The sequence below is a fragment of the Athene cunicularia genome (genome assembly GCF_003259725.1).
Source record: "Athene cunicularia isolate RWA chromosome 3 unlocalized genomic scaffold, athCun1 chr3_part1, whole genome shotgun sequence".
Lineage (NCBI taxonomy): Eukaryota > Metazoa > Chordata > Aves > Strigiformes > Strigidae > Athene > Athene cunicularia.
The window spans coordinates 67,502,541-67,518,772 of record NW_020799097.1 but is presented as its reverse complement, the minus strand read 5'-3'; the positions used below and the strand labels follow the sequence as shown (position 1 = coordinate 67,518,772).

At 38.3% G+C, this 16,232-nt stretch overlaps 1 protein-coding gene across 4 annotated transcripts in view; it reads left to right on the top strand.

Annotated features, from left to right (window-relative positions):
* Positions 1-16,232, top strand: part of ARID1B (AT-rich interaction domain 1B) — a 302,045-nt gene that overhangs the window by 45,532 nt on the left and 240,281 nt on the right. For all 4 annotated transcript variants that reach the window (XM_026844507.1, XM_026844506.1, XM_026844505.1 and 1 more), the window contains exon 2: positions 3,236-3,382. In XM_026844507.1, the coding sequence (XP_026700308.1) occupies positions 3,236-3,382 (147 nt within the window). The remainder of the gene's footprint in view (positions 1-3,235; positions 3,383-16,232) is intronic.

Sequence of the window (16,232 nt, the reverse complement as noted above, 5' to 3'; positions counted from 1 at the left end):
GCATTCATCGAGTTCCTCACAAAGGAGGACTCCAGCATAGGAACCTCCTAAGATTTTTCCACAGTGCACACTAGTGCAAAAAATGTGTTAAGCTTTTCTGTGATGCCTGTGTTTTCTCTGAATCTCCTTTTATCATCACTTGGCACTTCAGACTCTCTGGCAGACCTCCTGCTCCTGATGTGTTTGAAGAAGTGATTCATTACTCATTTGATTCCCTTTCCTAGCTGTTCCTCCAGTTCTTTCTGGCCTGCCTTATATTACATCTGAAATGCCAGAGTTTACAGTCTTTTCTGTTTTCCTCATTTGGACTTGGTGTTGGCTTATTGAAGGATGTCTTTTTGCTTCGAGAAACCTGCTGATGTCCCTTTGCTCATCTCAAGTCTTTCTGAATAGGTGGTGAATATTGGTTCTATGCTTTCCATGTGGTTGTTGTTAAGCAGCTTTGATGCTGCCAGTCAGATTTTATTTCTTGTAGCTGTCTGTTAGAGCTTCCTTTTAATAAGCTTTCTGCTTTTTATGTAGTTACACTTTTTGAAGTTAAGCACAACAGTAGTAGATTCCTTGGTTTTCATTGTTCCTGTAGGGATGCTCAGTTTAACTGTGTTACACTCACTGATGCATAGTGATTCAGCAACTGTAGGATGTAGATGATTTCTGCTGCTCAGGATTGAGCCAAAGGCAGTGGCTCCTCATGCAGGTTCCCTAAGCAGCTCCATGGAACAACCTTTGGTAGTTGTCTGATACTTTGGTCTCTGCTTTGTAGTCTGCTTGCTCAGTCTACATGGGAGGAGTTGAAATCTCCGTCTATACAGTCTTGCATCATGCCTTTGCTGATCTTGCTCAGTGTGCTGCTGTCAGCGTTGCCATAGCCCGGCCATGCCCAGTGGTCCCAGCACTCACTCTTCCTGATCCAACCAAGCTCCAGACCTCTGCTGCTCAGTGAGGTGGAATTTTGTTTTGATTTGTTTCTAAACTCTATGTAGGATATAACGTTACCTCATCATCAGCTGTCTTCCCTTTGTATCCTTGGATGGCACGAAATAGCAACCCACTAATTGTCTCCCTTCTATCAGATTTCTGATATGACTATTGCTAGTGCTTTTGTTTGAGTCTTGATGTTCCAGTGATCCAGTTCTTCTATTTCCTGCCCTTTGTGTAGAAGGCAATATATTGTTGGATTTTCTTCTTGACACCCTATTTTCTCTTCAGTCATCTGTGTGTCTGTTTTCCTTCTCCAGTTCTTCTCAGCATCTTCACTTGATGACCCAGAATCTCCATTTCTTCATTTGTCATAGCAGTGCCATGCTTCTGTTCTTATAATCGCCTCTCTTCAGTTCAAAATTTAACTTTCTTGATCCTTAGATACCAGTGATGTGGTTCCTATGTTCACGTGAGCTCCAGCCATCCTGTACAAGTATCTTTATTCTAGAAATAATCTGGTTCCTGATGAATCTGATATTTTTTTGCGTTGTCACTATCCTGTCAACTGGGCATTCAAATTCTTTTTTTCTTCGTGTTCTTTCCAGAAGCCCATATTTTGCTGTCAGGATATCTTTCCTTTTCTTCCCAGTGTTACTGGGACCCAGATGGGCCCCAACATAGGTTTTTCCTCAGCATTTCCTAGGAACCAGTCCAGGCTCTATGACCTTTGCAGCTGATGGGCAAATCACCATGTGGTCTTCTGTCAGATCCCAGACTCCAGCTGTCTGTTTGCCTGATGATACTCCAACACACCCTTTTTAGTTCACATTATAACGGCCTCATCAGCAGGGAGAGGGTATTTGCCAGAAAGGGTTGATTTGGTCACAGAAACTTCTAACTGCCTGTGAAATGATGGTGAAGGAAATGGAAGCGCAAGTAAAGTGCAGAAGTGGGGTTACAGTGCTGAGCTTAGGAGTTAGCAAGAAGTAGGATTACCAACTTCTGGCAGAAGTAATAGGGGCAGATCAAATTGTGATAGTAAAACCAGCCAAAACAGGTGTTTAAATTTGACTTTGTATTATTATTATTATTGCCTAGCAAATATTATTGTATTGTTGAATGGGTGTACTGTTAGGTAGAACAGGTATATGTTTACATGTTGAGTAAACAGATTTATCGGTGTATCAGAAACTCAGTGGGAACAGTTCAGAGATCAAAGTATTTCAGATGTGCTCAGGTATCTGAGACATTTGCTTAGGGTGGCGATGTGCAGGACCAGCAGGAGGTCAATTCTAGAAGGGAGAAGTCCCATGTTGCATCTGTCTCTCCTCTCAAATGGTACTAAATACCAGTGTTTGGGGAAAAGCACAGGTATCTAAATCATGGCAATACAGACATAGTATCAGGAGTTTGTTGAACGAGTGGTCTTTCAAATATCTCAAGAAAATGTCACTGTGTTGTTACAAGGCTTAGAGACTAAAGTGATGCAGAAAATTCATCTGACACTAATTGACTTGCTTTTGGCTATAGCTTAAATTCTCAGTGCACGATACATGTGCCGATTTGTGTGTTAACACAAAATAATCTCTGACAGGTTATTTTGTGTTGCACTGGTGTTTGGTGTTTTGTGTTTGGTTTTTGTGTGGTGTTTTTCTTTTTTTTTTTTTGTGTGTGTGTGTTTGTTTTTTTTTTTCTAAAAAGATACATTTTAGTTGCAGGGAGAAGTCTGAGAGAGATTCAAGTTGACAAAAGCAAAACCCCACCAAACCCCATGTTTTCTGTGTAAGGCTTAAATACACAAACACTAAAAACCTGTGGGTTGTGGGCAAAATATTACTCAAAAATTAGTACTTTATTGCTAAAAAAAAAAAGAAAGGCTTTTCTTTTTCAATGTCTATTTTAGAGTTGTGCCTCTTTTCCACAATTCTACTTTTGGGTCAGCGCATTAGAATGATTCCTCTGTCAATTTGCCTCAGTAGCGTGCCCATGGAGAGCAAACATTTAAAATAACTGCTTCTATATTTTAAGGCTGGGCATTATGGAATCGTGATGTTCAGAAGCATAGCATTTTTCTTAGAAGCTCTTCCTGAAAAGAACTCTTCCTATACAGAGCACTCAGGCTTTCTCCTACTGCTCAGGCAAGAGGATCTAAGGGTTTGCATTAACTGCTGCGTAAAAGAATAGGCCTGTTGGGTCAGGTGTGTAGCTGAGGATATCACTTTTGATCAGGTTGCCACACAGACGTGTGACATAGTTTGATTTCATGTCCTCCTGCTTCAGCTCATGCATTTGCTTTGCTTGATTCTTCCAACAGATACCACCTCAGTATGGTCAGCAAGGTGTAAGTGGCTACTGCCAGCAAGGCCAGCAGCCGTACTACAACCAGCAGCCACAGCCTCAGCATCTGCCACCCCAGGCACAATATCTGTCGCAGGCCCAGCAGAGGTATCAAGCTCAGCAGGTAAGCACCCTCCTCTACTACTGACAGTCGCCCTGGAGCTGAATATGTAAAAATAATCTGTGTGAAATGAACAAAACCCACCCGACCCCAACGGTGTTAAAACCAAAATTAAATAAATACAGAATCAGACAACATCCTTTTGAAAAGTCTTTGGGGATATACACACAAATACATCTGCACACACTTTCAGGTTTTATTTTATATCATATCGGCTTTATTTTATATCAGCTTTATTGAAAAAAGACTGTTTATATACCCCACCAACTATTAATTCTGCTTTTAAAAAGAAGCAAGTTTCTTGATCAGATGTCAGTGGAGGCTGGAGGTTTTCCTTGCTTTTGTTTTTCTCCCCTTGCAAGAGAGACATTGTTGAGAGCTCCTGCATCTAAGGTGATCACTACTGTTTTTTTCTTCATGTTATTTCATCTGAGGATAGGTGAGTTCAAGGCATTTTGGAGCTGCTTGGTCAAGCGAACTTTTTAAGAGATATTTTTAGTTGATATTACAGCTGTTAATTTGAATGTTGTCAGTTTGCGTATCCAGTTAGTGAAACTTCATAATTCAGTGTTCATTGCTGTTCTTGAATTGTGCATTATATGTTAGCCATTAAAATTAAGTTTAACTAAGATCAGAAATGATAGCATGTGGGTCTGCTTCCCAGAGCTTGAGAAACACCCAGAGTTTAGATACTGAACAAAATGGATGTGCATAGCTGATGCAGTTGAACATGTAGGCTCAGTTCTATCTGCAGTCTCAGCTCTGTTAATCACAAAGAGGTGATCTGGAAATGGAAGGATGAAACTAAAGCATACTTGCCATCCTGGGAAATCTAACAAAAGTGAGTTGCTCAAGACTGAGTATTAGTGGAAGCATCAGCACTTGCTGTAAATCATTGGGGAATTCTGTCAGGCATGGTTGATTAACATTTTGGGATAATGCTGGTGCAATGTAGAAATCTTTAGCTTGAAATAAAAATAGTGTGTAAAATAAACTAACAAAAGATGCCATAAGTAGCAATGATATAGGAGGCTCCCCTCCTTTGATTTTAAAATAAAGCTATGATAATTTCACTGTGTAATTACATGTTAATTTTTCTTCATCTACATTTTAAAATTCCATTGAGAATTAACTTTTTTCATTAAAATGCTGGATGGTTTATGAAATAGAATTCTTAATTGTATCTACGATACTCTTGTAAATGTCACCACTTTCCATCTTTTGGATTATATGTAACTGCGACTTTAAAGATTGCAGTTGTGTCTTTAAATTTAATTTTCTCCCTTTTTGCTTTGACATTAAATGCTTTATTTCTCTATGACTTGAAAATACTGTTCATAAGCATCTTGGTAAAGTCTTACCAGATCAAGTTCTAGTAATACAGCCTATGAGATCAAAGAAATACAGCTGCTCCAATGTCTGCATATCACAGTTTGTGAAATGTTTTTTTTTGCTGCCTTGGACACCTCATCATATTTTAAATATTGTCAGTTGCACGGATTGAGTATTTTAGTTTAAAAAATACACAAAACATACCAACTATACAGGATTTAGGAAATGGGAAGATACTGATTATTTGTTGATACATGTTCTAATTACATCATTTGCTATCATAGCCAGTAAAACAAATGTTTGTGTAATGAAGTGAAGGGGTATCATATTAGAGTGTAAAGGCAAAATGAGAGTAAAGCCTTCCATATATTATGGACTTCAGAAAACTGGGATGAAGAGAAAGGCAGGGACAGATTCACAAGCAGAAGTATCAGCCTCCATGTACCCAAATTTCTTGAGGATTTGAGCGTACATTGAAGGAGTGTCTAAAACCAGGCTCCAAGGTAATACAGGCATCTCAAGGTCAGTAAACATTTTTGCCTGAATCTACAAGTTCAGGTGATACGTTAGGTCCTCAGCCTTGCCAAGAAAGCTTGGACCAGATGATCCTTGAGGTCCCTTCCAACCTGGTATTCTATAATTCTGTGATTATCACCAACACAGCCTTGTAGTTGGTAATCCTTAGTGTGAGAATCACATCTGAAATTCTTCCTAGTTTGTGAATGGCTGATTGGTTATCCTATTCTTCAGTAGTAGTCAGCTTCTTAAGTTTTGAACTCTCATCCCAGGTTCTTAATTGTAGATGCTTTTCCTGGAGTATTTATATATAGATGGGACTATTTCATATAAATAATAAGTAGTCTTTAACGTCTTGGGTCTTGCTGCTTTTCTTTTCCCCATCTCCACATTGGTTCCATGGCTGTTCTTCCCTCTATCTCAAGGGTCATCAGGTGATCACCTCCTCTCTCATGTTTTTCTGTAAAACCTCACCACTGTATTCCTTCCCATTCTTTGGGAACTGCTAATCTAGAAAACAAATTCCCAGCACAAGAAGTTGAAGTCTGTACTTCTGAGATTTCAACAACAGTGTTCCTTCTCCGCTGATGATGCATAATAGAGTTATTGTCCAGTGATAACCAGTGTATAATATGAAGATTAATACTAGGTTAACAAAGTTGAGAGTGTATGTCAAATTTTGCTGCTGAGACAGAAATTTTAAAAACTGTGCTTATTTAAGCATACTTGTATCTGCTTATGTGAGACTGATTATGGTTTGAAAATAATTTAAAAATTAGAGTTTACTTGATTAAAATTGTAGCAAGAGAAATAGGAGTAGGTATTTGTATAGTTTTAGGAGTTTTAAAGGTGGAGTTCATGGAATTTGGCATACTGGGCACCCTTACAAAGAGAAAGCCCGAGGGAGATCTTACTGCTGTTTACAGCTACCAAATAGGAGGATGTGCTAATCTAGAAAACAAATCCCTAACACAGGAAGTTGAACAGAGTCAAACTCATCTCAAGAGGTGCACAGTGGAAGGACAAGAGGCAGTGGGGACAGACCAGGACAAGGAAATTTGCACCTTGATAAAAGAAACAAATTACTATGAGGGTTTTCAAACACAGGAAGGAGTCCAGAGACATTGAAATCTCCATCCTTGGAGATGCTCAAAATTCAACTAAACAAGGCCCCCAGACACCCCGTTGTCGCTAGACTTGCTTTAAACTGGAGGTTTGTCTACATGACCTCGCTCTGAAGGCCTCTTCAAACCTATGTGATTCTGTGTTTCTGTGATTTAATACCGGCTTTACATATTCTAAAGAGAATTTTAAAATAAACTACAAAATAGTATAATACCTGTTGTACCAGTTGGTATATCTTTCTTATTTCTACTCTGAAAAATATCAGTACATCCTGTTTATATAATCCTGTCAATTAGAAAGCTGAGATAGTCATACAAGCCAGCATCCTTTCTGTCTGTCATCCTTAGTTTTGCTCTTTCCAGCTTGCAAATGAATTTCCTCAATGTTTTCAGTATTCTTCATTAACCATTTTCTTGTCTTTTTGTATTGATTTATTTTTGCACTCAATACTGGTGCAAAGCCCTTGTTTTAAATGGTCACAACTTCGAGGAATGTATGAATTCAGTTGTTTCAGGATGTCGGCCTCAAGAAGAGAAGCTGGCCTCTGAAGATGTTTTTGCCTCATTCTGGCTAGCTAGAATTATGGGAAAATGTTGGACTACAATTGTTTTTCCTGGAGACCGTGATTGGATCATAAAGCAAGAAAAGATCACTCTAATAATAGTGAAGTAGTTCATGGTAGCCCCAGCTGTGGATCAGGACATTATTATTCTGCCCGTTCTCCAAGTACATAACAAAAAGGAGGTCTTTGTCCCAAAGAGTTTACAAGCTATTCTTTGACTGATGGACTGGAAGCTGAACTTGCTTCTGTAGCAGGGGTGCAACAGTGAAGTTTAAAGGATGTGCTTTAGATTAAATAAGCTGTCTCCATAATCGCCATCTTTGTGATGTGTGATTGAACTGGTTTTACTTCAGCATGGAGAAGAGTAGTCCCAGATAGGAGAAAGGGGGCTTCTCAGTAATTAGTCACCTTTTCCCTGCTGTACTTCCCTTGTAGATTTATATCAGTCTGCTTGTTTTGGAGATTACCAAGCTGAAAGTAGCGTTTATTCTGGATGGATGATGGTCTTTCTCTTACCACCAGTTTCCTTTTATGTAAAACCCTATAGTGGGATGTACTGGATATTCTGTTATGGGGAGAAAAACGATACAAAATTTCATACAGATAATATTTTATTGTTGCTCTTTTAGATATAATGGGATCGAGCTTCTGCCATCAGGTATAACTCTTAGTGTTGTCCTTTGGAATTAGTCCTCATCTTCATTTCTCATGTATTATGAAAGTGTGAATCCATTGCTGCTTTTCCATGACTCACTTGAATTCAATATACAACCTTGTCAATAAAAGTAAATAGATAAAATAATTTCTGGGACTGTTCCAGTGACTTGTGACTTTCCTTTCTTCTAGTAAGTGTAGAGGGGAAAGAGGAGAATGGGTTTTATTTGAATGCTTGAACTGTAAGTTGTTTAGATCTTTGTTAAATTGATTGCATCGTGGACAGAAAGGGAGTTTCTGAAGAGGTGATTTGATAGTAACGTTGGCATAGTTTACTGTAGAGCCATATCGTAAGCCAGCATCAGTCATCCCCTCTTCATATCAGGAGCCTGCTGTGTAAAAACTATTAAAGGAAGAACTTTGTTTTAAGCAAATTTATTGCAGTAGCAGATTCATTGATCATTAGATAGTGCCAATAGATGTAGATGCCACCTTGTTTGTACTGTTTTGGTTTTAAAAAAAACCCTTCTTTTTACCTTTACTGTTCTTTAAAAGAAAAAAGAAAAAGAAAGATGTGCTACAGTACTACAGTGTTGCCCTTGGCAGGGTTTTTCATCTTGAAATGGTATATAAATGAATAAATGCTTCAGTTGTTTTTGCAGTTTTAAATCTTTTGCCATAAGTAGAAATGATATTTTGCTCAAGAATGTCATGTAATTGCAAACTTAAACTGTCATCATTAAATATTATTTTGTTAAGATAGTGTGATGTATATTTTGGGTTATTATGCTTTCCAACTCGCTTTTAAACAGCCATGTTTATATATTTTCTTGTTTTATGTAGCATGTGTTCATATGTATTGAGATAGGATCGTGCCTTTGAGGTTTATTGTGTTACTTTATGAGTTGGGGCCGTATCACTTTTTGACAGATAAAATGGATCTGCAAAATAATTATGGTCTCACTCTTAGTTAAACAAAAATAGTGATTTTATTCTACACCTGCTACTGTTACCATGAAGTCATCCTTTGTTTTGCATGTTTCTGGACGCTTTCTGCTTGCAGGTTTCCAGAATAGAGTGAGGTTATGCTGATCCCTTTCCTCACACCTAGGCATGAGGTTAAAAGGGGAAAAAAGTGTGGCAAGTCCTTGAGGTGGGGCATTGGTCCTTCTGGTTAACAGTGTGCACGAAGAAGCTCTGTGTGTGTGTTTTTACATCATTCCCTTGTGGTTACTATGATTATTTAAATGCCTTAAAGGAATAGTCAGGTAGTTGAGGCTTAGTCTTTAGTCTGTTTTTATTTAAAAGGAGAAAATGTTTTATAAACAAATAAACAACACTCCCTTACTGTCAGGTTTTATTTAAATGTTCTAAAAGCTGACCAAAAACTTGTTTTTCCCCCCAGTGTAATATCTTACCTACTGATAAGACCTACTGACCATGGTGAGATCTTTTTAATGCAAATTGTCACAGGACAAAAAGGTAGACTAATCAATGTTTTTTTCCGAGTGTGGGCCAGGCATGAATGCAGTTCAGGCCAGTAAGAATTTGTGAATCGTTTTAGTAGTCCCAGGTAGAAAGGCACCCAAAGCAGGAAGGCAGTGTGCATGATGAGATGGGGGGCATCTCTGGTGCCACCTCAGTCAATCTCTCTGGGTAGAGGGCTGGGTACCACTTATGCTCCCACAAGGGACTGTGACTTCTCTCCATTTCCCCGAACTGGGATCAGTGGAGGCCATAAATTTCAGGTTTGTTCCAGAACTGGTGACAATGGTTTGAACTAGTCTCAGATGCAAGCCTGAGATGGTGATGATAATGTTCTTGCACAGACATCTGTTTTTAGTGTTGAGTCAGTACAAGGTGGGACAGATAAAATATTACTCGGTTTGAAACAGTCCTTGAAAATGTGAACAAAATGTGAAACTAATTAATCTGTTTTCAAGTCCAAGCTGTATGACTGTCATGAAAACAGAACAAATTGTATTGTAGCAAAATGCATCAAATTATTAAAAGTGATTTTGGTACAATGAGGATGAAGTCTTGTTCTTAAATTCAGTGTGAGCTGCTAATGTTCTTTTAACAGTGTAATAAGAAGCATGTTAATTAACATTGCCAAGCTGTTTTGGGGTATAACGCTATACAAAAATACTGTTGTTATAAATTAGGAATAGTTGTGTTATATGCAAATACCAAATTAATTAGTAATACAGACAGTCCTCAGTGAGTTCAAATTTAAGTTCTATAACTTAATGCAATTATTCTTTTTAATAAAATCTTCACTCTTAAGTTACTAGAAACTGGCACAGAATTAGCAGTTGACTTTACTGTAGTTTAGTCTCAAATCCTGCAGAACTTAATTTAAACTTCTTTAAGAAGTAACATATAGATGCCCACGGCTTAAAGTTGTAATAAAAATTGTTTGTCCTTCTATCCTTTTAACTTTTGTGTCTGTAATCTACCATTAGATGAGTGGTTGCACTTAATATTTGTTGTGTTATGAACCACAGGAAATCTGGGAAAGAACAAGCTTGTATGTTAATCTGAGAGTTGCTGCCAGGCATATATAGGAAAGCATTCTTTGTGGAAGTTAGCTATTACAGTTATATGAGAACTCATACTCAGGTTTAATGTTCAGAAGAGATTGTTGCCTACCATCATCAGCAGTGGCTGACACCACTACTTGTTGTGTACTATACATCCTTCATAGCTTCCATCGTTTCACCAACAGAGGTGCCTAGTGCCTGGTGTATGTTCATGCTGTCTTGAAATGCTGGGCTTCGTTTTAGCTTAGAAGCAATTATTTTCTTTCCAGGGTGAAGAGGTACAAGGGAGAAGTGATTCCTTTGAAACCATTCAACTCCAAATTCATGGCACTAAGAACTTTTGCTTCTGAGGTGTGCTTGTTGGTGACTTTTAAAAACCAGGGCTGCTTGTATGTAGTGAATAGACACATGCCTAAGAAAGCACTGGGGTGAAAATTCTCATAGAGATACACGTACTTCTGCCAGATTTTCCAGCCTCCTTCCTGCAGGACCTGAAATTAGAGACAAGGAAAAACAACAGTGTAACTTTTTGTGAAGGCATCCATTTTGGTATGCTAAACCTTTTGTTGCCAACCTACTTCAGAGAGATCAGCTAGGTATCAAAAGGCAGAGTGCAATCCTGACTTTTTGCATCTCTAATAAAGCTTGGCTGGACTTGGGGTTAGGAGGGAAGGGGAGCAGGCTTTCAGCAACTGACTTCCAAACTTACACAGCACGACTTAAATCTTGGCTTCTAGACAAGCCACCAGTGACCAGCACCTCTGAAAGGCAAGTTGTCACCTTACCTTACTGAACACTCAAGTGATTTATAAACAAACTGTTAAGATACTTAGGAACCATTCTGATCTTGTGAATAAAACTAATTTATCCTTCTTGAGCCTTCCTTAAGCACATGATGTTTTCTGGAAGGGCAAATGAGGTTTGAACTTGTGTAGGTTTAATGAACACTTAACTGATAGAAGTCTTTGCCAGTCAGATTTCTGCTTTTATAAAGTCTTATTTCATAATCATGATGCTGCTATAATAGCAAATAAATGTTAAGCATATGGCTATTTATCTGTGTGGCAGAGGTTACTTACTCAGCTCAGGAGTTCAGTGAAACAGTGACTCCTGTTGTGCTACATCTTTTCCCAGTAGTGGGAATAACATATTATTGTCCATTCAGGGAATGCCGTGTTTGCTCAGCATTGCTCATATCATTCCAGGAAACGTGTCAAACCTTTCTCTTTTTCCCTCAGTGATTTATATCTGTATTTATAAGATTGTAATAGGTGCTAGCTTGTCAGACTTGGAGAATGATCTTCCAGAGCCAAGTGGCTAGCAGGAATAGTCAGGCAGAAAAAGCAGGAATAATTGTCTGTAAACTCACACCTGAGCACGAACACAAAATTGAGGGCATAGCACAGAGCAGCACTCAAAAGCAGCACAGGCTGATTTTTGCTGAAGGCGTGTTAACCAAATCCCCAAAACTGCATTCAGATTTTGAGAAGACTTTCTCAGACTAGTTATTTTAAAGTGAGCATTTACAGATGTTTGATCAATTTAGCCAAATAATAACCATCTCCAGTCTATTAGATCTGAAGCCTTCAAAGATAGCATGTATAATTACCCCTCACACATATCTGTAGTAACTTGGATTTGTTAACTGATATGACTCGGAAAGAAGTAGTATTTTATCTTGCAAAGCTGTATTACTGTTTATATATTAAATATAGCAAGCTTGTTTATGCTTCTGTTTTATAATCTTCCAAAGGCTGTAAGTGAAAGTATTTGATTGTGTTGTCTTAACAATTGTGTGGCACCTTCAGTTTAAAGTTTCCTCACTGTAGTTAAACATTTTCCCAGCCTGTATGTTCTGCTGTGTTCACCTCTTAATGGTTTTCTGCCGAAAGTAGGATTTTCTGTTTGCAGTTTGAAGGAGGAATTTTGAAGGTCAGCTTTCTTCTCCTGAGAAACCAGCAAGTGCACCTCTTCAGGCATCTGCTGCTGATGGGGGTTTGATGATATCTGGCCGGATAGTCAGAGGAGATGGGTCACAGCACACTGCAAACCTGTTTGGCAGGAATGTTCATGACCACCTGTACCCTGCTGGTTTTTAATTTTTATTATCATGTTTTGTATAATTCTAAACCCTGTAGACATATTGCAGCTCTTGTGCTTGTAAGATGAAAGGCCTGAGTGCTCGTGACTTTTTTCATGTACTAAAATGAAGTTAGCATACAGTGTCATAAACTCTGGTGATAAGACTTCTACTCACTAAATTGGAAATAGAGAAAATTTAGTCTGGGGGGAAAAGGGAAGTTCTATTTTGCTCCTTTATTTTTAAGTCGTCAATTACTTAACATGCAGTCAATTTGTAGATGCAGTGGGCAATGCCTGATGTCCATAACAGAAATCTTTGCAAAGCATTCTAGTGCAAAAGGGATGCTGAAACGTTTTTTCAAACTAAAAACTTCAGTATTTATGAGTAAATAATCCTGAAAGGAAACGTTTTTCATCTCAACTACAAAAACTATGTAAAATCTATCATGGAATTACTATGTTATGCTTAGAGAAAAGACTTTTCAATGAGTTTAGAAATATGTGGAAGATACACGTGTTCAAATGAAGTTCTCAAGTTCTCAAATCAGTGGTTTGGCTTTGATCCACAAAATATTATTGTTGTTGTTGTTATGATGGTGGTATTATTTAAAGTTTCTAAACTCTGATTTCTCTCAGTATTTAAATCACAGAAGGTTAATTAAAGCAGTTCTTTATTTTGCAATTGCTTGGGAATATTAACCTCACAAAGCCCACATTAAATCAGCAAAGTGATAGAATTGCATTTGCTTTATAAAATAACTCTACAAGAGCAAAGACAAAGCCATTTATAGTTCAGTACCATTAATTGCTTGGCATTTAGATATTAGCGTATGAGCCTATTAATTAACTTGATAGTAAAACTATTTGAATGCAGGCTGATAAAAAGTATTTTGTTTTGGGAGATTAGTGATCATAACTATCATTGCTCCCCTTACCACTCTACTTATTACTTAGTGATGATTTTCTTTTACTGTTGTTCTGAGAGCAGACTTAATATTCCAGAAATAATTTTATCCATACCTTTGAAATTTAGCAGTAAGTTAAACAGAATAGTGAGTTTATCAAAAGATACCTGATCATGTAGTAGTCGTTTACTTTATGATCCATAAATCTGATGGCTGATCACAGACAAAGTTGTCTACACAAATGTTTTAGAATATAAATGCACAAATCCTGTTTGAAGAAAAATTTTAAAATGCAAATAGTATAGTACTATGAATTAAGTGATGAAGTTGTAAAGTCTGAAAAGTACTAATAAATCTGAGTGGTAGGAGGTTTTTTTGTTTTCTGGGTTTTTTTTTAGCTTTGTATGAGCAGTATATATTCCAAATTTCAGTGGTCTTGTAAATTACAGCTCATGGCCAGTTGCAATACAGCAGTATTCTCTTATGGCCTTTAAATTAACACACATTATTTTCCTCAGAGGCAGGGAAAATAGGTTTGTTAATATTTCCTGGCATAAAATTTACCACTGTATTTTTTTGGCTGCCCATATTTTCTTTAATAATTGAAGATATTCAGTGTACATATATTTAGTTTTATTTTCTGTATTTTGAATTGGGATTTTGTTGCCGAGACAATGTATTATCTGAATATAGGTCAGCATATATTTTATATGTATTCATTATCCTTTCCAGTATTTCCCTTTTACTGCATTTCTCTCCTGCTGTAGTAGGATTTAAAATAGATTTTGGAGCGTGCAGCTGAAATCTTACAGGGTGTTTTAGCTGTTGCAATCAGATATGGACAACAAAGAATGAAATAGAAAATCAAAGTGAATACGATACTACTTAAAAATAGTTTACCTTTACATGTTGACAAAACTGCTTGGTGTTTTTGTTGCGGGAGAAAGAACAACTGTTGGTCTTGGTGAGCTGTTCCTCAATAAATCAAGCTCTGAAAGATTACAGCCTCTCTCTTCAGGTCTTCCTCATGCTTCTTCTTGATTGCCAGATACCTGTCTTGGGTATCTTCCACATGCATATTTTTAGGTGGAAAATCAAATAACTAGCTGTATGTGTTTGCTTTTTGGGTGTCTGCCTACAAAATTCAGAAAGATCATGCTCCTCCACCCTCACAGAAAAAGAGAGGTTCATTGTTGCTTTGTTAACTAGCAATCCTTTACCAACTTTTAATGCAAGTCACTGTTTTTTCCTTGCTGCATTAAAGAGTAATCAGAGGTCTGGTGTCAGAGTTTTAAGTTTTCATCACTTCTTTCACTTGTTCTCCACTCCCCTACAGCCTCCTCCCATCACTCCCAACACCAGCCCAGTTGGGAATACTTCCTTTTGAAAAAACAGTGGTTGTGGTGAAGACTTTTACCTCAAAGATTAAAGAAATTGTTTGCTGCTGTTGGTTCAAACTGTTGTATTGTGCAGTCTGTTCAATTGCTTCTGCTGGTGGGTGCTTCCTTCTGGAAATTATTGTTCCCTTTCCACTCCTTGGACTAAGATATTTTTCCATATGGTGACTGGATTTAAAGATTGTTGCACAGATACTCTGTGTATTCACAGACTGCAGAGAAAAAGGATGGTAATGTAGCTAGATCTCTACCTCCAGTAGCCCCAAATGTAATAAGCTAACCCTCTCACATGCTGAAAAATTGTTAACCTAAACAGTACAGACCAGCTGAGAAAATTTTCTTTACCAAAATCATTACAGACTTGTTTGCATCTGAGCTTCAATTCCATCTCCTGTGATTCTGCTGTTGATAAAATAGTAGTAGACCTCATTTCAATAATTTCTTTTGAGAGACCTCCATGGTCAAGTGTTAGGGAATAAGTTAAGAGGTGTCACTGGACTGTGATATCAGTGTTGTCTATTTGTATATTTGAGGTGGGGTAGGAAACAAATCCACAAAACAAAACTCACCATTCTGGGGTTTTTTTAATACAACCTCAGTGATGTTTTGGGTGTTGCTTTCAATCCTTTGTCACAGATTTGTGGGTTTTCATGACCCTTAAGATGAAGTCCTGGCTTTTACCTAGAAGTATGGATACAGACGTGCCCCTAAGAAAACACTGAAGAAATGTTTCCCAGACTCAAGTGAGGAAGTCTCATCCTTGGGTACCTAGCTCGATTAGCCTGGAGGTAGCAGCTGCTCTCCTTGCAGCTTTTCTCTTTATTCTGTAAGCTGGCTTCAGGCTTTCAGCTCTGCTGTAAGCTGCGGGCAGTGCTCTGACCTCGTTTCTGCCAGCGAGCCGTATGCTTGCGAGAGCTTCCTCGGCAGCAGCAGGCAGGCTGGGGCAGGCTGCTGCCCTCTGGGGCACAGAGCCCCCCAGCTCCCCGCTTCTGCAGCAGCGGCATTGAAAGAAATGGCAGGTTTTAAATCTTGCCCCTCTACTTCATTTTGTCGGGTTTAGCTCTTTCTTCAGGGTGCAGAGCTGTTTCTCAGCCCTGCTTCACATCTTGGGTTTGCTGAAGAGATGTGTTCCTCGTGGAGCTTTTGGGAGGACTAGTGTGGCAGGGTAGGATGCTGGATGGCACAAAATCTGTAAGTCATCTCATTAATGTGGTCATCTGTCCCAAGCAACTGTAAAGAATAGGACATGTGAAACTGCTAGGGCTCTTTTCTCTCTCTCTCTTTTCTCTCTCTCTCTCTTCTCTCTTTTCTCTCTCTTTTCTCTCTTTTCTCTCTCTTTTCTCTCTTTTCTCTCTCTTTTTTCTCTCTCTCTTTTCTCTCTCTCTCTTTTCTCTCTTTTCTCTCTCTTTTCTCTCTCTCTCTTTTCTCTCTCTCTTTTCTCTCTTTTCTCTCTCTCTTTTCTCTCTCTCTCTTTTCTCTCTCTTTTCTCTCTCTCTTTTCTCTCTCTCTTTTCTCTCTCTCTTTTCTCTCTCTTCTCTCTCTCTCTTTTCTCTCTCTCTTCTCTCTCTTTTCTCTCTCTTCTCTCTTTTCTCTCTCTTCTCTCTTTTCTCTCTCTTCTCTCTTCTCTCTCTCTTCTCTCTCTCTTCTCTCTCTCTCTTCTCTCTTCTCTCTTCTCTCTTCTCTCTTCTCTCTTCTCTCTTCTCTCTTCTCTCTTCTCTTTTCTCTCCTTTTTTCCTA